Source organism: Hyperoodon ampullatus, assembly GCF_949752795.1.
Source record: "Hyperoodon ampullatus genome assembly, chromosome: X".
NCBI classification, from domain to species: Eukaryota; Metazoa; Chordata; class Mammalia; order Artiodactyla; family Ziphiidae; genus Hyperoodon; species Hyperoodon ampullatus.
The window spans coordinates 103,921,782-103,942,367 of record NC_136913.1 but is presented as its reverse complement, the minus strand read 5'-3'; the positions used below and the strand labels follow the sequence as shown (position 1 = coordinate 103,942,367).

The 20,586-nt window shown below is 41.9% G+C and overlaps 1 protein-coding gene across 3 annotated transcripts in view; it reads left to right on the top strand.

Annotated features, from left to right (window-relative positions):
* Window positions 1-1,610: 1,610 nt before the first annotated feature.
* The window catches only part of LAMP2 (lysosomal associated membrane protein 2), a gene marked incomplete at both ends in the record, with an annotated part of 34,635 nt that continues 15,659 nt past the window's right edge, over window positions 1,611-20,586 (top strand). For 2 of the 3 annotated variants that reach the window (XM_079727538.1, XM_079727539.1), the window contains 6 exons: window positions 1,626-1,689; window positions 12,500-12,618; window positions 13,306-13,519; window positions 17,567-17,725; window positions 18,656-18,843; window positions 19,861-19,983. In XM_079727538.1, coding sequence (XP_079583664.1) covers window positions 1,626-1,689; window positions 12,500-12,618; window positions 13,306-13,519; window positions 17,567-17,725; window positions 18,656-18,843; window positions 19,861-19,983 — 867 coding nt within the window. Of the gene's footprint in view, window positions 1,690-12,499; window positions 12,619-13,305; window positions 13,520-17,566; window positions 17,726-18,655; window positions 18,844-19,860; window positions 19,984-20,586 lie in introns of all 3 variants that reach the window. The other variant, XM_079727537.1, reaches the window with a different exon arrangement.

The following is a 20,586-nucleotide window of genomic DNA, read 5'->3' as shown; positions in this document are numbered from 1 at the left end:
CAGTTTACAGCTGAGGGAGAAGGGAGAGAGTCGCTTCATTAAGAATTGGGGGGGCAACTTCTGAGTGCTCAACTCAATTGTGGGTTCTTCAGGACATAGCTGCTGCCTAGCCTTATTGATGGTGGGGCAGTCAAATGACCTTGTTTTGCTAAAGGCAGTGCCTAATACTGTAGTGTATGTCAGTCCCTCTTAGAGGAAGTCACTTGCTCATGACTCAGTTTCACCCATGACAGAACACATTCATTGCGAAGTGTTCTCACTTTCAGGAATTAATCACATTAAAGCAAAGGACAGTGGGGGCTAGATCTTAATATTTGAGCAGGGGCGGGCGTTAGGGTGAGGAGTCACAGGTCCCACTTAAGAACCAGTAAAAGCTATAAACTTCCCCAGAAAAATACACATACAGAAACCTTGCATGTAATTTTTGGGGATTCACAGACACCCCCCAACCCCAAGTTCATCCACTGGAACCAGATTAAGATCTCCTGGACTAGATGATTTTGAAGCTCTATTTTAGTGTTGCTCAAAATGTAGTCTGGGGACCATAGGAATCAGAATTACTTGGGGTTCCTGTTAAAAAAATAAAAACAGATTCCTAGGACTGCCAAAGATCTACTGTTTCAGAATCTCTGGGGAATGAGATTGAGGAGTCAATATGTTATTAAAAATCCCCAGATAATTCTTTTGGAAACAAATATTTGAGAACCAGTGCTTTATCCCAACTTGAGATTGTTATAGTTTTTGAATGCTTTCGTTTGTTGAATATTTTAGGTTTCATCCGTCCAATGTTCAACTATACCAAATAGTATGTTTAGTATTAATTCTAATTAAAGAATATTTACATGTGTATAGGCAGAGGAAAAACAACCTGAAGGATGGACAGATAGATAGGTAACAGTGTCTCGCTGTGTAGTAGGAATATGGATGATCTTTGTTTTTTTCCCTTTGTCCTTCTATTTTATTTCTCTCTTCCTCATTTTCTTTCTTTCTATATTTAAATAAGACTCTTCCTCTTTCTGAGTTCAGTTTCCCCATCTGAAAAACAGGGTGTTGTAACTAGGTGAACTTCAAGGCCAAGCCCTGCTCTGGCGTTCAGTGACTCTGTATCACCCTCTAGCTCCCTTGTCCTTTTAATGACATGAACTGCATGGGCAACAGTGTTTGGAGAATAATCATGTATTATTTTTGTAGGTATTACGTTGCGATGCCTAGCAATCATTTTTACTCCAGCAAAAGTATTCTCTCCTTCCTCAAGGAGTCGGAACTGAAATAATCTCTACTATCTAGCCCCCCCCAAAAAAAAAGTTCGTTTCTCTTTAGCCTTAGAAAGGGCCGTCCGCGCCCATCTCCTAGGAGCGTAAAAGTGAGTGTGAACCAAAAAGCCAGGGCGTGGTCACCCCTCCCACCGGGCCATGCTTCACCACCCCTCTGGCCGCCTTCGAATGCGGTGATTGGCTGAAGGCAAGAAAGAGTGCCGCCCCTGGTCTTATGACCGGCGCTGAAGCGCCGAGTCCTGGGTTTTGCAGCGTTGTGGTCGGTGGTCAGCAGCGCTCTTACCCCGGTTCCGCGAGGCTTTTCTCTGCTGTCGCTGCACTTGTCGCCGCAGCAGCCTGCTCTGCGGGATCATGGTGTGCTTCCGCCTCGCCCCGGTTCCGGGATCCGGGCTCCTTCTGCTCTGCCTCGTCCTGGGTGAGTTGTCGGGCCCTCCTGCTTAGTCCCTGAGCCTGGGCCCGGGGCGCCCAGTTCTGAGGCCACAACCTGAAAGACTGGTCCGGGGAGAGGGAGTTGAGAAGCTGAACGACTGACACTGGGCCTCGGCGCTTGACCCGAGGTGACGAGCGATGACCTAGAGAAGGCCCGACCGAGGGATGGCAGGGGAGAAGGGCCCATAACGGGGCAAGTAAGGTGGGGGTGGACGCCGAGGGAGTAGGTAGGGAAGAGAGAGGAGTGGAGCACATCGGGTTAGAAAGAGTAACTTGGGGGAGATACTAAGGAGTGATGAGCATAGGAGGGCGGTACGTGCAGGTTCTGGGGTGGCATAGACATTTAGAATCTTGGTCCTAGTATCAGGCAAGAGTTTTGAAGATGGTGGAAAACTGTGGGGCGGGAGAGAAAATTGAGGGAAGAGACTGCCTGCTTGGAGAAAAGCTTGGGGTAAGTGGGGGGAACAGATACGAGTAGATTCTGAGGGGCAGTGAGAGGCTTGGGTGGCGGGGGGTAGGAATTTGACGCTGTGGAGGAAGGGTGATTAAAGAAGTGAAGAATGATGATGGATTGGAGTTTGGTACTTGGGGTTTTGATGGGGAAGGGATCTAAGGTGGCTGGGGCAGTTTCCAGGGGAGAAAACTTGGACCCAACCTCTGGAGACTAAAAGGGATGAGTAGGAACTTTGGTGGCGAGTGAATATCTGACTTGGAGGTGCTGAAGACATCGTGGGGTTTTTTTTTTCTTTTTTCTTCTTCTTTTTTTTTTTTTTTTTTTTGTTACCAGTTTTGTTACTTCCTCCCAGCTAGACCCTGACAAAAATGTCCCCAGATGTTGAGGTTTTAGAGGGGTGGTATATCTGAGTCTTGTATACTGCCTCTTTGCCTTCAGAAGCTCCATTTCTTCTTCCCTCTCACACAACTGGCCTATTACCTCGTTTTCGGAGGAGGAGGGTAGGTAATTTCCTAAGGATTGGGTTGTTACCAGGTCCTAAGAATGACTGGCTGAATGTTGGCTGATGGTGCTATGTGCACCCCACCCCCAAGCATTGGGTCCCTGAGGGCTTTTAATGCCTGAAAGGTGAACTTTGACCAGAATATCTCTTCCTGAACTGATAAATCCTGTGCTTGTTGCTACCACTGACTCTTGCTGTTTGTGACGTAATAAAAGAACAGAAGGAATAGATCCAGATGGGAGTAGAGAGGAAGTAGATACATTAGGGGCCTGAGAAGGCAGTGAGAGGTGCACATTTTGTAATTCACATTTCAGGAGAATAAAATCAACACCCTGGAATGGTGGATTCTCAACCAGGGGACATTTGACAATATCTGGAGACATGTTTGGTTGTCACAATTGGGGATTGCTTTTGGCATCTAGTGGCAAGAGGCCAGGGGTGCTTCTAAACATCCCACAATGCACAGGACAGCACTCCCCCACCCCCGAAAAAGTATTATCCACCTCAAAACGCCAGTAGTGCCAAAAGATGAGAAATCTCGCTCCAGAGCCATGGCGTTGGAAGGGGTCTTGATGATCTAATCTAGTGATTCTCAAGGATCTTTCTGGGGGAGGGGGTTCTGTCAGATCAAAACTATTTCTAGAAGAATATTAAGACATTTGTTTTTTTCACTTTCATCCTCTCATCAGTACAGTGGAGTTTTCCAGAGGCTATAGAATGAATGTGTGATGACATCACCACTCTCATGGGTCTGGTGTGTTCTATTCACTTCTTAGTTTTAATTTCTAGTACAGCAAATACCAATAGATGTAACTCACATAAACCAAAGCTCTTTGAGGTCTTCAGTGGATAGAGTAAAGGGGTCCTGATGCCAAAAGAGAGTCCAGCTGTGCACACAGTGCAGGAAACTCTTCTGTAGCCCTTCTTGAAAGTGGGCCACAGTTTGCTCAAACACAGTTCGAAGCCCTAACTCCCCTGTGAAGTACTCACTGAGGGCCAAGCGACCCTAAGAGAGGATTGTTTACAATGAAAAGCACCTTATCAGTGACTAGAACACATCTGACCAAGGCATCTGGTAATCAGTAGTGCACTGCCAATTGGATCTGCACAAACAACACTGTTATTGTTTAGAGAAAGTGAAAAAAAATAATCATTGTCTTGTTGGCTTTCATGTCATTAAGTTTTTTTTCTAATGAAAGCTTTTTTTTGTTTTGTTTTTACAAAAGCAGTGCTTGCTCATTGCAGAAAATAAACAGGCAAAAAGAAGCACATGAAAGAACCCATCAGATCATCTGCTAGTTTGCCATTTATTGATTGGGACTAACTAGATTCATTCTCTTGGAAGATTTCCAAGATTGATTCTCTCCACTTTCAAGTTCAGAACAGGGTTTGGAGAAGTAAAAGTTAATAATGTAGGTAGGTCAGATTTTTCAGAGGTACCAGGATGAAATGGAAACTCCCTTTTCCCTACAGCTGCTTGTGCTCCCAGCTATTGGTTCAATGTGGAGCTCAAACTCCTTCCATGTGTTTGTTTTTTCCTTAAGAATTTAGCAATTCTTCAGTTGCTTGGTGGGTTTTGCATGTTACTTTTATATACCAAAATGGATACCAAGAATAGTTTTTTGAAAAGTCAAGAAATATTTGTAAAGTACCTGCTATGAATTTCATGCTGTTCCTGACTACTGCAGAGGGTACCAACGAAGGAGGATCTGTTCCTGAATTTATGGTCTCATTAGCTTCCAGCTGGGCCGTTTTCACTTTGTAACTTTATAACACTATCCCAGCTGCAGCAGGTAGCTTTTAAAAATAGTTGCTCTAGAGTAAATATAGAAAAGAATTCTCAGAGCCTATGTATTGGTCTTTTTCACAGAGATTAAGTTATGCTGGTATTTATTTGAATGAATTATAACTGACTAGAGAACTTTATGAAGAAAAGCTGTATAGAGGCATTACAAAGAGAGTAGTGGATGAAAAACTTTTCGTAGCATCACTGCTTATGTTCCCTTTCTGACATCATAGATTTCAGATTTCTGTGGTTATTGATTCCTGTAACTAGTCTGACATATGGTTTTTATAGGGTTGAGGCTTTTCTGGGTGGGAAAATACCTGATGTAAGTGTCCTGAGTGTGTACTTCACTGGTAGGAGTCCCTCCTTTCCACAGTTGTGTGTACCAGCCACTAGGTGAAAGGGATAGACAGAGCAATGGAGAAGACAGATCAGGTTCCTGCTCTCACGGAGCTTACATTTTAGTGGAGGAAGACAGCCCAACAGGTAAATAATAGAATTTCAGTGATGAGCACTGTGAAGAAAATGAGGCAGGTAATGAGGAAGAAGAGCAGACGATAGGTAGTGGGTGGTGGGGTTGACCCTCCTTGACATTTTGTGGTCAGAAGGCCTTCACTGTTGGGTGACATTTGAGCAGAGACCTGAGTGTTGGAAGGAGGCCAGCCAGGTGACTTATTTGGAGGAATAGGAGTAAATCTTGTCTTTCCCAAACTCTTAGGTTATTAGGCTAGCCTATTTCCCACTCTTTTTTCCCCCCAGTAATAGTCAAGTCTCCCCTGTGGTCTTAGTCTCTGAGAGTGGAGACTGTCTTCTGTACTGTTACTTCCCATTGTCTCCCTAGCACAGGGCCATGTGGCACATGGTTACCTCTCAGTAAATTTTTGTTGGTGGGCACTGGGGATATGATGGTGAACTAGACCAACTCAGTCTCCTTTTTCTTCTGTGAACCTTAAATTAGGTCTTGCAAGATAATTTTGTGTGTGTTTTCCATTGGAGAACTTCAAGATTAGTGCTAAGCAGTACAGATAGCACCTTATTAAACTATAATCCCATACAATAATGCTAGTATCTTACCTGTAGCCCTTCACGTACACCTACATAGTAGTGGAGGTTCACCTGGGGAGCTAGGAAGTCCTAGGTGAACAGGAGAATAAGCTTTCCACAAAGAACCAATCTCTCTCTTTTGGAGGTGATCAAAAAGCAAGAAAGTAAGCACTGAGATTTTTCTGTAGCCTTACCACTGATAACTTTGATTTCAAGATTCTGCTGAAATTGTTCTAGCTTTAATAAAGATACTTGAGGGGCTTCCCTGGTGGCACAGTGGTTGAGAGTCCGCCTGCCGATGCAGGGAACACGGGTTCGTGTCCCGGTCCGGGAAGATCCCACATGCCACGGAGCGGCTGGGCCCATGAGCCATGGCCGCCGAGCCTGCGCGTCCGGAGCCTGTGCTCTGCAACGGGAGAGGCCACAGCAGTGAGAGGCCCGCGTAACGCAAAAAAAAAAAAAAAAAAAAAAAGATGCTTGAAAGGACAGGCTTATTATTCATCCATTAGTCATTGGTTATCACACCTGATAGGATTTATAGATATTCACATATTCCCCATGAGTGCAGCTTTCTTCCCTTATATCACTGAGTGGAATTTGTGATCAAGGATTATTTCACAGCATTATAGCTGACTTCAGTGCTCCATGGTGCAGGAAGACTGCTCTTCCTCCTGTAGTGACAAAAGCATTCCAATCATAATTTCAGATTAAAATGATCAGAGATCCCATCAGATCCAAAAGTGTACTTTATAAGTACTTGTTGGTATCCTGCTGTGCATTGCAAAAGAATTCTGGAGGTCTGCCAAACAGCACTCAGCAATAAGCCCTTTCCATTAGTTGAATGGTGTTGAGTCCTATTTCCTTACCCACTCTCTGACATCAAAAAAATTATTTCATAGCTTAAAATCTATTATTACTTTTATTTTTAAGAGGTTTACCAGAAATCCAGAGTATCAGAAACTGAAACGGTAATCGTACTTACATTAGGAATTGAGGAACAGTCAATTTGACTTAACAGACCTATGAGTTGAAAAGAAAGAGTAAATAGATATTGTTGCCTGTCCTGATTTTTTTTGGCTTGTTTTGTTTGTAAGACCCTTTGCTCAACCTCATTCTGAATTGATGAGTTTGAGGACAAGAGTCCATAACTAAGTATGATCAAACTAGACATACCTAAAATTTGGGAAGGATCCCTTTAGGTGCTGTGTTTACTAGAAGGGAAACTTTTAAGCTGGAATCTCTAGCTTGCTTGGCAAAGTTCTCTTAGGTCTGAAGGGCTTTCATGCTTTCAAAGAATGTATTGGAGAAGTACACACTACAATTCTTAGCAAGGTTAACTTGCCCAGTGTCTCACAGCTAGTAAACTGGACTGCCTGATTTGAATTCTAGCTTTTCAATGCCAGTGATGGGACTCTTAATCGTCGCATTATATTGCCTCTTAGATCATTGTTTGTTTTTTATTGGTTTTGTTTTACCACTAGTATTATGTTCCCACCCCACCCCCATATTGTGTACAAATGTATATTTTTCAACTACACTTTGGGTCAAATAGACTTATAAAAACCTAGCCACTTTTTGCAGTGTGCCATGCTTGGAGAACAGAGTTTGTTCTGAGTTCTAAAGGAACCTATAAATGATCTCTTTGGAAACAAGATTAAGAGGATATTTGAATTTGAGAAAGTTGATTTTGCCTTTTTCTTCTCTTTGGAGAATAAACTGTCAGCTCTATAATTACACACTTTAGGATATATTCAGTTGTGGTTTTTTAACGTCAAAGCCTTTTAGACAAAAATGGTTTGGCTATTCGAAAATCAAACACTTCAGTAAGGATGGAAATGGCTTGCTGAAGATTTTTTTACCAAAGTGTAAATGTTTCAACTATAAACTTCTGGGAAAAGGATTATTCCTAGCTTGAAATCCATGTCAAAATTTATTGCGAAAAATGGACATGGGGGTTGAGGGAGTATCCAGAAGCCTGATAGGTTGGGTTCATGATTTGGAAGAGCTAAAGGCTCTTCCTGTAATTAGATTAAGCTGTGTTCTGGGTCGTTATTGCATGGTATTTTCACCTTGATCTAATCAATCGGTGTTTATTGAGAATCTAATACGTATTCAGCACTGCTAGGAATGATAGGAGATAGAGGGAGGTAATAAACAAACATGGTCTCCCCCACCGTGACACTTGTGACGGATGACATTCATATAAAAGACACACTCCTAGGGGCTGTGGCATAGATAAGATCATCTGTTTAAGGGAGCATATTGAAATTCAAATGAGTGGTAGAGACCTTATCAAAAGGGAATCTTGAATCTACCCATGTATATCATTCATTCATGGACCTTGTTACTTTTTTATTAGTTAACAAATTACTTGCTGTATACTATAATTTACCATGGCACATCAGTTTGTTGCGAAGTAACAGTTGAAAACTGTTGTTTTGGAGCTTATGACAGTAGGGGAGACAGGATTTACAGGCATAAAATAAATGAACAATTCATGATAGTGTAAAATACACTCAAGTGTGGGGCTATGCAGTATGACTGCTCCTTGAGGGCTTTTGTAGTCAAGGAAATCTTTATGGAGAAAATGGCTGCTGAAAAGTGGACAGCGTATCAGTGTGGGTTCTTAATTGTAAGCAACAGAAATAAAATCTCATTGTTGTTTTTTTTTAAGCAGAAAAGGAATTTATTAAAAAGATAGTGGGACATGTGCAAACCCTTTGACCCTGCAATTTATTCCTAGACACGTACCCAATAGACACACATACACCTGTGTTCACCGATGTGTCCATTTGTAATAGAACCAAACTGGAAACCATCCAAGTGCCCATCAGCAGTAGCATAGACAAGTAGTGAAAGAAGGCTATACACAGAGAGAAATGACAAACTGCAGTTACACACAACAGCACGGGTGAATCTCACAGACATAATATTGAGTGAAAGAAGCCAGATACAAAAGAGAGCATAGTGAATGATTTCATTTACATCAAGTTGAAAAACAGGCAAAAGTAAACTATACTGTTAGAAGACAGGATGGCAGCTGCCCTTGGGAGGGAAATCGTAACTGGAAGGGGGAACAGGGGGACTTTGAGGAGTACTTGGAATGTTCCTGACACAGTGTTTCGTGACACAAGCGGGTTCAGTTTGTGAAAATTCTTTGAGCTGTATACTTTGTGCACTTTAAATCCCTTCCGAATGTATACTGTGTACTTTTCTGTATGTAACACATCAGTAAATTTTTACTTTATAAAAAAATGTTCATTAGGTAACTCAGAATTACTGGAGCTCTTGACTATATACCCCAAAGCATAGTTCAGTACCCCAACTCATGCCACTGAACTGCACTGCCATCGCCAAGCATTAACCTGCAGCTTGCACTGCTGGCCACTGCCACTAGCTGTTCTGGCCTTGTTACCTGGGACCCTGATCCTGCTGTAGCTACTTCCATCTGAGTGTGATAGTTCCCTTCTTGGCTGCATTTCACCGCCCTCTTATTCAGAATCTGGGGTGGATGCCTTTGCTGGATGGAGCCTAGTATAAGTAAGTGCCATCCTTACCACAAGGGAGGCTGGGAAAGCAAGTATCTAACATTTTCAGCTGTTGTAGTAGGTGGGGATATTTGCCAGAAATTGTAACAAAAAGGCAGGGGGGCGGGTGTTTCAGATTTTGGGACAGCGAGAAAGAGTGAAATCCCTCCTGAGGTGAACAAGTAGATTTCAAATGTTAGGAGCAGTAGAAGCCTGGGAGGTTGACTAGAGCATGGCGACTGGGTCCAGTGGAACAAGTTCAGGCAAATTAAAGGGTGTGTTCTGGGAACACATGGCTCGAGAGAAGTTGAAGGAATAGGATGGGACAAGATTAAAGATTACTTTGAAAGTCAGGGAGAGGAATTAAAATTTAATGTGGGAATTTTGGAGCCAGTAAAAGGTTTTGTTCAAGAACGTATCCTGAGAGAAGAGGTATTTAATTTTAATTTTTAATTTAAAAAAAGTTTTTATTTTATTTATTTTTTGCTTTGTTGGGTCTTCGTTGCTATGCGCGGGCTTTCTCTAGTTGCGGTTTGTTGTGGTGCACAGGCTTCTCATTGCAGTGGCCTCTCTTGTTGTGGAGCACAGGCTCCAGGCGCGCAGATCTCAGTAGCTGTGGCTCCTGGGCTCTAGAGCACAGGCTCAGTAGTTGTGGCACATGGGCTTAGTTGCTTTGCAGCATGTGGGATCTTCCCGGACCAGGGCTCAAACCCCTGTCCCCTGCATTGGCAGGTGGATTCTTAACCACTGCGCCACCAGGGAAGCCCCAGGAAGAGGTGTTTAAGGACCATTAATCTGACAGCAGTTCTAGGGGTAGCTAGGAGGTATCTGTAGTAAGTTAGGGGTGTGGTGGTGGAGTTGGAATAGAAATAAAAGGCAAAGGATTGAATTTCAGAGGGAATTTGAAGGGAAAAAAATCAATAGGACTTAACAAAGGGAATGAAGTAGAAGCTAATTCCCAAAACCTTTTGAGCCTGAGGGTCGGTGCAAGGTCCTGCCTTTCCTTTCGAGCCAGTGAGGCTGAGAAGGTGGGCTCCATTTGGAGGAAGTCGAAGAGTAGATTTTCATTGTGGAATTGTTGAGTTTGAGGTGATACGCATTGAGTAAAAGTGGCTCCTATGCAGTTGGAGATGTACACTGGGATGCCAAGGAAGCCCTGTGAAGGCATAGATCTCACATGCTATGAAGGCATGAGAACAGAATGTTTTGGACCCTCGGGGCATTTCTCAGTTCTCATTTATGGGTTGGCAGGTAGGCTGTTTTGCTATTAATGTAGTGGCAAATGTGAACCACAACCTGTGCCTTCTGCTCCATAGGGTGGAGTTCTCCACCCCAGCACACGTTGATACTAATCACTGTTTTACACTGTTTTGTTTGTTACTCTAGTATCTTTGGAAAGAAAATGATTAATACATGCCAGGCTTTTCTTGGTTGTTTCTGATAGTTTTGAATGCTTTGAATATTCACAAGGAGAATATGTTAAAACGAGGGACTTTAAACAAAACCAAGAGAGACTGTGTATGGAAAGCAGGCCTCCAGGTGATTAGAAGAATTCTAAGCTGCAGTTCTCAACACCACTGCAGGGTAGCCTTGGATCAATGATGCCAGCTCCACTCCAGATTGTTCTGAGAAAAGAAAGCCTGTAAAACCTACTTGGGCCTCACAAGGTCTTATTGGAGCCTTAGTCGATAAATTTAGGCATTGTCAGCAACCACAAGCTTTAGCATATCAGATTCAGGCTTGGCGAGGCAGCCCGGTCTCCAGAGCATGCAGAGCATGACGAGAGCTTTGTGTACAGTTTGAAAGCTGTTGCTGAGGCACGCCTTCTTGGTATTCCTCTTAGGACTTTATTCTCTGAGGTCTATAGCGTGTCCCCACTTGTAGGTGACGCTGGTGTGCTCAGGTATCATTCAAGGCTATGCAGCTATCTTAACAGGAAACAGCTCACCCCTTGGGTATATGTGTGAGACAGTGAAGAAAATCCTTAGATGATGGCCTATCATTTCTGCTGCCAGTAAGTTTGCTGGTGTATCGTATTTTGAGTCCTTGGGCTCTTCAATGTAATAGGTAATGTCCCCATGTTTAACCTAGTGTAGAAGATCAGAGTCAAGTTAGCTGAAAAGTCCCAAGGCTTTTCTGTCCCTGAAAGGTTTCTCTGCTAAAGGAGAGGTAGCAGGTTGAGAATGTATGAAGGGACTTTAAGTCCATGTCAAAAGTTTTTTTTTTTTTTTTTTTTTTTTTTTTTTGCGGTACGCAGGCCTCTCACTGTTGTGGCCTCTCCCGTTGCAGAGCACAGGCTCCGGACGCGCAGGCTCAGCGGCCATGGCTCACGGGCCCAGCCGCCCCGCGGCATGTGGGATCTTCCCAGACGGGGGCACGAACCCGTGTCCCCTGCATTGGCAGGCGGACTCTCAACCACTGCGCCACCAGGGAAGCCCAAAAGATTTTTTTAAATAAATAAATAAATAAATAAATGTATTTATTTATTAGTTTTGGCTGTGTTGAGTCTTCATTGCTGCACGCGGGCTTTCTCTAGTTGCGGCGAGAGGGGGCTACCCTTCGTTGTGGTGCACGGGCTTCTTATTGCGGTGGCTTCTCTTGTTGCGGAACACGGGCTCAGTAGTTGTGGTTCGCGGGCTCTAGAGCGCAGGCTCAGTAGTTGTGGTGCACAGGCATAGTTGCTCCGTGGCATGTGGGATCTTCCTGGACTAGAGCTCAAACCCGTGTCCCCTGCATTGGCAGGTGGATTTCTGAACCACTGCGCCACCAGGGAAGTCCCATGTCAAAAGATTAATTAGGCTTTCTAATCAATTGGATTTTATTATGAAACAAAAATGATAAACGCTGCATTTATAAAAATTAACCTTTTGCTTATGGATCTAACAACCTTTGCAGTACTGTTCCTTTGGTCATGTGGTACACACGCTTAGCCCTGGCCCACATCATCATTTTTTCACATTGGAATAAAATAGTTTGCCAAGACTTCTAAGTGTCATAGGTCACATAGCTTGTGACAGGATTTAAAGCAGCAAGACCACAGAAATCAGATCTATCATTATTTATGTAGAGAAAGTTCCACCAGCTGGTTTGAGAAAAGCAGGAGTTTAACACCCCTCCCATGCTTCCCCTTCACCTCATTTACCTTAAAAAACAAAAGTCCTAACAGGTAAACTATAATTGCCCAAAACAAAACTAGCAAGGTACAGAGTGTGGAAACGATTATTAGGAGGTAAAAGGCAAATGTCACCAGTCTGTGCCATTACCTAAGCATCCTATGTTGAGTAAACTTTTTGGGGAAGGGGTATTGCTAACTTTATCAACAGGATTTCGATAAAAAGATAATCGCCAAGTTACCATATATATTAAAAGTACTTTGTTTCATTTTAGAGCTGGTTGAACTTCAGTGCTGGATAGAGCTTGTTTTTATTTTATGTATGTTTTTGTAGTCCAATTTAAAAATCTTACTCTTCTTAATAAATCTAGGAGCTGTCTCGTCTTATGCATTGGAACTTAATTTGACAGATTCAGAAAATGCCACTTGCCTTTATGCAAAATGGCAGATGAATTTCACAATACGCTATGAGACCACAGACAAACATAATGTAAGTATTTTTATTTTTCTTTGAGTTTTATAGTAGGAATTTACTTCTACTCTTTTTTTTAGCCTTTGTATTCATTTATACAAACAAGATTTCATATGTTAACTGACTTAACGTGTAAATTCTGTGGAGCTATTTTAGCATGTACACTTGAAGGTATTCTATTTAGTGTTGGAATGAATATTTTTATTTTATTTATTTATTTAGGAATGAATATTTTAATTCATCAGTTCTTCAGAGGTTTTTTGGAGTTGGTTAAGGGCAAATAATCTGAAGACTGTATGGTGTTTCAGGTCTAACTACTTCTGTAGTGTTCGTAACATGTACTAACGTCAAAGCTTGTCCTTTTTATAATAGCTTGCTATTAAAGTCTCCTTTGGGGGGGTATCTTCTCAATCCTTTTTGCCTTCTTATTTCTTTTGGTTAAGGTCCTGCCTGTTTACAATCTGATTTTTTTAAAAAATCAACTTAATAATAGAGGTTCAGGCCGGTTTTCCTTTTCCTTTTAGACTTGCATGGATTTGTCCAGAGGGACTGGTGTGTAGCTGAAGAATATGAGACTGGTCAGCACAGACGGGCCAGGCTGGCCACGAGGGGTGTGAAGTCACCTGCAGTGGCACCCCGCTTGGAAATGCTTGTGCTCATTGCTGCCTGTTTGGGCCTAACTCCCAGATTTTTTTTTTCTTTTAGAAAACTGTAACCATTTCAGACCTTGGTGCTGCAACATACAATGGAAGCTCTTGTGGGGATGACCAGAATGGTCCCAAAATCGCAGTGCAGTTTGGATCTGGTTTTTCCTGGATTGTGAATTTTACAGAGGAGACGTCTTCTTATTCAATCGACAGCATCTCATTTTCCTACAACACTAATGATAACACAACATTTCCTGATGCGAAAGAAAAAGGTAACCTTGAGAATTGGATTGTGTTGTGTTCTCTTGCTCTTTATTAATAATAAAAAGAAATGTAAATAATTTAAAAGCCATCCTTATGCAAGTCTGTCTTCCTGTATGGATTGAAACATCATGTCTTTGTATTCCCTTGCATGGCATAGTGTTTGACACAGTAAGGATATTTGCTGTCATTGCTTGGTGCTTTACTATGTACCATGTATCAATAGTATCCTAAGTGTGTTGCCAGCAGCATCTCACTTAATCTTTAACAGCAACCCTGGGAAGTAGATGTTATCTCAGTTTTAGAGGTAAAGGGAATGAGGCTTGATGAGATTAGATGTCTTTCCCAAAGGGCACACAAGCTAGTAAGTGCGTGAGCTGGTGTTTGAACCAAAGTGTGTTGAGCTTACAGAGTCCATGCACTTAACCTACTATTATTTATTTCATTCAATAGTGGGCACTCAACAAGTGTTGAATGAACGAGAAAATCCTTTACTAATAACTATTTTAAATGTGAACAAGTTTAGTAACCTGAGACCAGCAGAAATACTTCATCTTCAAATCTTTTTACCATTTAGGTAGGATTTTGACTGAAAAGTAAAAAAGGTAAGGAAAAAAAAACCCGTAAGATGACTGAAATCAACATTTGCTGCTATTTTGAGAGAATTTTAGGTCAAAATGAACTTGGGAGGGCATTGGGAATTAGGCCATTGTTGTGACTACTAGAACTGAAATGTGTGTTAAAATATTTTGAAGGCATGGATAATGGAGATTTCAATCTTGTTAGGCATATAATTCTCTCCTTTCTCCCCCCTCCACTGAGACTGGGACATTAACACGGTGTTTGTAGTAGCTTAGCATTTCTCACAGATAGTATTTCATCCTGACCCCAGAAGCACAGGTAGGTGGGCTTTAGTTTCCTGGACTTGGGGATGAGTGATTCATTTGGGTTTATGGGATATCAAAAGATCATATTTTAAAGATCCAGAAGTGAATGAGCTCATGTAAAACTTGAGAGGTATCACTAACTGAGACTTGGAAATTAAATCCTAGTTTTCTTTTTACTGATGTCTTCGTTTGAGAGGATAACTAAAGCAAGTTTATTATTGGATATCTTGGTATTTAGCTTTCTGCCATATATTGTCTTTCAGAACTAGTATTAGGATTTGCCCCTAACTTTCACCAAGCTTAAAAACTAATTGGAGAGACAAAGTGAAGTTGTTTACCCAAGTTACATGGATAAATTGGAAAGCATTGAGATCCTTGTGAATTTGTTATTGTTTGTGTTTTGGGCACGGAGGGTTCATAAATCTTTTCTGACAATGTGAGGAAAGCTCTAGACCCTCTCAAAGTACAGAGTAAACTTTGCATATGGTACATAGTCCCTGAGCCCATCAGTGGATGCCTGTGGACAAGAGGTCCTGATGAGGAGCAGAGGTCAGCGTGCATTGAAGGAGTGAGAAAGCTTGGTATAGAGAAGGAGGACCTGAGCTGAAACTCGGCCTAATGGTAGATTTTGAATAAGTGGAGAATTTTGAGCAGAATATTTCCAGCAGGGGGAAGCATAGTATGCACAGCAGTAATTGGAGAGCTGCCTGATTAAAATAGAGGCTGTGTGTGTAGTAGAAGGAAAATCAAGTTGGCTAGGTGCAGTGAGTCTAAATTATAGGGGGCCTTGGAAGCCAAGGAAAGGCATTTATAGCTTGATGGGGTAGGCACTGGGGAACCATTTTATTTTTTTAAGCAGGAGAACGATGTAACAAAAGCAGAGACAGTAGTTTATAAAGAGTGTTCTGCAGGATTAATTGGAATTGAGGAGACTACAGGCAGAGATGCCAGTTCAAGAGGCTGTTATAGGAATCAAGTGATGATGTAATGAGTAGCCAGACCAAGGGGGGTGGCAGTAAAAGCAGATGGGGTTTAATCTGACAGATTTGATGGAAAAATTGTGGACTCTGAAAGGTTAATGCCAGTCTCTCCCCCCTTTATTTATTTTAATTTTTTTTTTTTTGGCTGCGCCGTGCAGCTTGTGGGATCTTAGTTCCCTGACCAGGGATTGAACCCGTGCCCTCGGCAATGAAAGCATGGAGTTGTAACCACTGGACCACCAGGGAATTCCCTCATCCCTTTTATTTTAAACAAGGGAAGATGCAATTTTTATTGCTAGCTTCTGTGTAATATTTGCAACTATTTGAGATTTTAAATGGCTTCCTTAAATAGACTGTTGATGTTTTTTTCTTTTTTTAATAAATTTATTTATTTATTTATTATTTATTTTTGGCTGCATTGGGTCTTTGTTGCTGCGTGCAGCTTTCTCTAGTTGCGGCGAGCGGGGGCTACTCTTCATTGCAGTGCGCAGGCTTCTCATTGCGGTGGCGGAGCTTGGGCTCTAGGCGTGCAGGCTTCAGTAGTTGTGGCTCGCGGGCTCTAGAGCGCAGGCTCAGTAGTTGTGGCGCACGGGCTTAGTTGCTCCGTGGCATGTGAGATCTTCCCAGACCAGGGATAGAGCCCATGTCCCCTGCATTGGCAGGTGGATTCTTAACCCCTGCACCACCAGGGAACTCCACGTGTTTGTATTTGACTAATATATATGTCAATATATGTTCATAAACAATACATCATTTTTAAAATGACATAGTTTTATTTTTTATTTTTTTTAATTTATTTATTTTTTGTTGATTTATTTTTGGCTGTGTTGGGTCTTCATTGTTGTGCACGGGCTTTCCCTAGTTGCGGCGAGCAGGGGGCTACTCCGCGTTGCGGTGTGCGGGCTCCTCATGGAAGTGGCCCCCCCTTGTTGCAGAGCACGGGCTCCAGGCGCGCGGGCTCTAGAGCGCAAGCTCGGCAGTTGTGGCGCACGGGCCTAGTTGCCCCGCAGCATGTGGGATCCTCCCGGACCAGGGATCGAACCCGTGTCCCCTGCATTGGCAGGCAGATTCTCAACCGCTGTGCCACCAAGGAAGCCCTAAAAATGACATAGTTTTATAGTGTAACTCCAGTATGTTTATAGCTTGTTTTTGCACTCGTTTGTTTTTGAGGTCTATCTACATACAGCTAGTTCATACATCTATTCACTGATGTTAACAGTGGGAAACAGTTTTGGAGAAAAATGTTCTGGTTCATTGGTTTAAAAATTTTTTTTCCTTTGGCCGTTAGGGGGTGCCAAGGCAGCATAAGTCCTGCCTTGCTATGTGATGGAGAGGCACAGAAGGCAGCCTATATTAAGGGCCTTGAATACCTTCCTTCCTTGCTTCTCCAAAAGAAGCTAAGCCATTTGGGTGGATAAGTGTGATCATAGTCTTTTGAAGTTTCACCATATAGGCGTTATAATAACTCTGCACAGAAAGGTGGTAACTTACTGCTTTCATATTCTGAAATTTTCCTGAAATGGAATAGTCTTTAAATCCTATCCAGGAAAAGGTTTTGAAAACTCATTTTAGTTACTGTAACTTACTTTGGGATAGTAGCACAAAAATAATCGTTGATTATTCCATCTCTCTTCTTTGTTTCGTCACTAAGTTCTGTTGATTCTACCTTAGCTATGTGTCTTCAATTTGGCCTCTTTACTCTCTTCTTACTGCCCCTCACTATTTTGCTTTAGGCAACTCCTCGCCTTTCCCCTTAACCAGCTCATTGGCCTTCTAACTAGTTTCCCTCTTAAATGACTTTCCTTAAAAGTTTTCTGCTCTGCCTAACCTCTACAGTTTTGCTATGTTCCTTAAAATAAATGATACATTTGTTATTCCCAGCTTTAAAAACTGAAGCTGACCTTCTATTGCTAACAAAACAAAGCCCAACCTGTCCTTAGGTCATAGAAGATGCTTCAAAGTGTGACCACCTGCAACTTGTCTTTCCTTCCTAATCCCCATCACATCTTTCCTCTTACTCCTTGTGTTTCAGCCACAGTGAATTTGTCAGTTCCTGAACAGGCCTTGTCTTTTGTCACTTCAGGAATGGGGCGGGGCAGGCAGACAGAAGAGATGAAAGTCTAATGTATATTTATATGATCACTTTCCTCCTACCTTCTTGGAAATAGCTATTGTTAATCTTCTTTTACAGAAAATTTTACTGTTTCTGACCGTGTGGCATTCAGTGTTCCATTGAATGACATCTTTAGATGCAATAGTTTATCAACCTTAGGAAAGAATGATGTTGTCCAGCACTATTGGGATGTTCATGTACAAGCTTTTGTCCACAATGGCACAGTGAGCACAAAAGGTGAGCACTTAAAAAATATATATTTCTATACTTGGGTCCTAACTTAAGATTAGAGTATACCAGGTAGCTTTAGTTGAAGTCGTTATCTTAAAGCATTTATATGTTAAGACTTACACCTTACACTGCACTGTAAAGTTTTTATAAATAACAGCAATTCTAATTCTTGTGGAACTTGCACTTTTACGTTTCTGATGTACATGTTGTGGAATGGTCTTTTAAAATGTGCTACCTGTAGTGTTTTCAGTGGATAAAACCTAACCTTTGTTTGAACAAATCCTCAGATAGCATTTGATCCTCAGCTCTTCAGCTTTTGAAGATCCAAGACAAAGGCTGAGAAATGGGATTTCTGTGTTCTAATCTTGACTTTTATAAATTGATTTTGTAACTTTTATATGACTTTATTGGAAATACAATAATTTCTCGTGCACCAGTTCTGGAAAACTACCAACACTTCCTAAGAAGAGGTTGAAATAAAAAGTTCATTTGTATTTAAATCCTTCAATGATTTTTAAACTTTTGTCAGTTAAAAACAGTATTTTTCCTTATAGTGGTCATATGTGGAAAAGAAGAGGGCAGGCCTAGGTAGGGGCAAGCTGCTTTCAAACTTAAACCTCTGATTTTCACCTCAGAGACAGATGAAGTTTTGCGGGAACAAAGGGACTTAAGGGTATGAAAAATGAGTGTATGGCCACGCGTGAGTAGATAATGCATTTGTATGTGTCTGGAGCCTGTCTGCCATGTCATAACTCTTAAGACTGTCTGAATATGAAGCAGCAGTTTGAGGACCTCTGCCTCATTTAGTTTAAAATAATACTATCAAGATATTCTCTACCCTAAACATAACCCTTTTGGACTTTTATTGTGAGAAATATTTTGCTCTTCCCTGGCCTTATGAATTAAAAATTTTATTTTGTCCTTTGTTTGTTTCAGAGTTTTTGTGTGATAAAGATAAAACTTTAACCACAGTGGTGCCCATCGTTCCCACCACTGTGCCATCTCCTACTACAACACCCTCTCCAAAGGAAAAGCCAGAGGTTGGATCCTATTCAGTTGTAAATAGCAATGGGACATGTCTTCTGGCTACCATGGGGCTGCAGCTGAACATTACTGATGATAAGGTATAGTTGTCTGTTTTTATTGATACATTCTTTCTGTATCTCCTTTCAGATGTAGTGGGTCCAGCCTTCACCCCAAGAGTAGTGTTATTAGAATGATGCAGTTTTAAATAGAGATTTGTGTTGACTTGTACAGTTTTTTGTGTGTGTGTGTGGTACGCGGGCCTCTCACTGTTGTGGCCTCTCCCGTTGCGGAGCACAGGCTCCGGACACGCAGGCTCAGCGGCCGTGGCTCACAGGCCCAGCCGCTCCGTGGCATGTGGGATCTTCCCGGACTGGGGCACGAACCCACGTCCCCTGCATCGGCAGGCGGACTCTCACCCACTGCGCCACCAGGGAAGCCCGACTTGTAGAGTTTTGATTAATTTGAGTTATTATAACCGTGAAGAGTTAATGTCACTGTCAAGGTGTTGTATTGGCCAGCAGGAAACCTAGTAGTTTAAAGGACTCTTTGGGGTGTAGATTCTTTTTGCCATCAGTAGATCAGAATACGAGCAGTTGATCTTTATTTCAGTCAGTTTAAAATATAACTCCTTCACACTTTTACCTGAACCACACTAGGTGTGGAACAGTGCAGCTGTTTCTCCAGCTATTTGATGACTTGAATGGTATAGGTAGATAGATATAGATAGGGGTGTACGATGGCACTTCTGGTTGCAGTGCTCCACTGGGGCTACAGAGGGTGTGCCAGCAAACCAATCCCATTTTCAGAGTCCTGGGACTTTAAACCAGCTAGACAGATGGCTCTTGTGCTCCATTAAAAAATGTGTTTTCAGTTGGCTCATTATTTGAGGAAGCTTTCCTCTGGTCTTCCTTTTTTTTTTTTTTTTTAAGTCTTCTGAGTCATAGCTTGAGGACCTGGGCCAGCTTTGAAAGTAAGGTATCATACACTTAAGTATCCATATCTAGGAGACAAAGAATTTTTTTGTTCTCCACGAACCTGGTCTTATTAGAGTATAAGGTTTTGCTGTAGATTTTTATGGTTCATCTGTACCTCTCTCCCCTCTTCTTCCCCTGAAGGTTGCTTCGGTTATTAACATCAATCCCAACACAACCAACTTCACTGGCAGCTGCCATCCTCAAACTGCTCTACTTAGGCTGAGCAGCAGCAGCATCAAGTATCTGGACTTTGTCTTTGCTGTGGTGAGTAACAGGTTTATCAAAAATTAGGGGAGCACATCTGAAAGTCTAAAAAGGTGTGTGTGTGTGTGTGTGTGTGTGTGTGTATTTGTTGAGAGGGATAATTACCTCGATTTTCCATTTCAACACTACTTAATTATAAAGTGTAGTCCATTGATCCCCATTAATCCCTCAGGGTCACTTAGATGTTCTGTGGGCTGGACTCGAATTCTGCTATTCTGTTTTTATGTAGACCTTAGGGTAGGAGTAAGAATTAACCCATATTAAAAAAAGGTCTAGTCTATCCATATAGATGTATGTTATAATAAAGTCTATTTATAAAAGACAAAGTAAGTTCCATAATATTTTTCTCTATTATTGGTTAGAAAATTCTCATGTTTGTCTGTTAAAATATTTTAGGCTTTTTCAAGGCTATATTATTTGTAATAGTATCAGTAATAATGATAGCTAACACTTATTGAGTACTCACTATGTACAAGGCTCTGTGCAAGTACTTTACGTGCATTACGTCAGGATAGTTTGTAATGGCAGCATTCAGGTTTTTGTTGTTCATGATCACATCAAGGGCTGAACCCTAAGCAGAAGTTTCCATGCATGTTCTGCTTC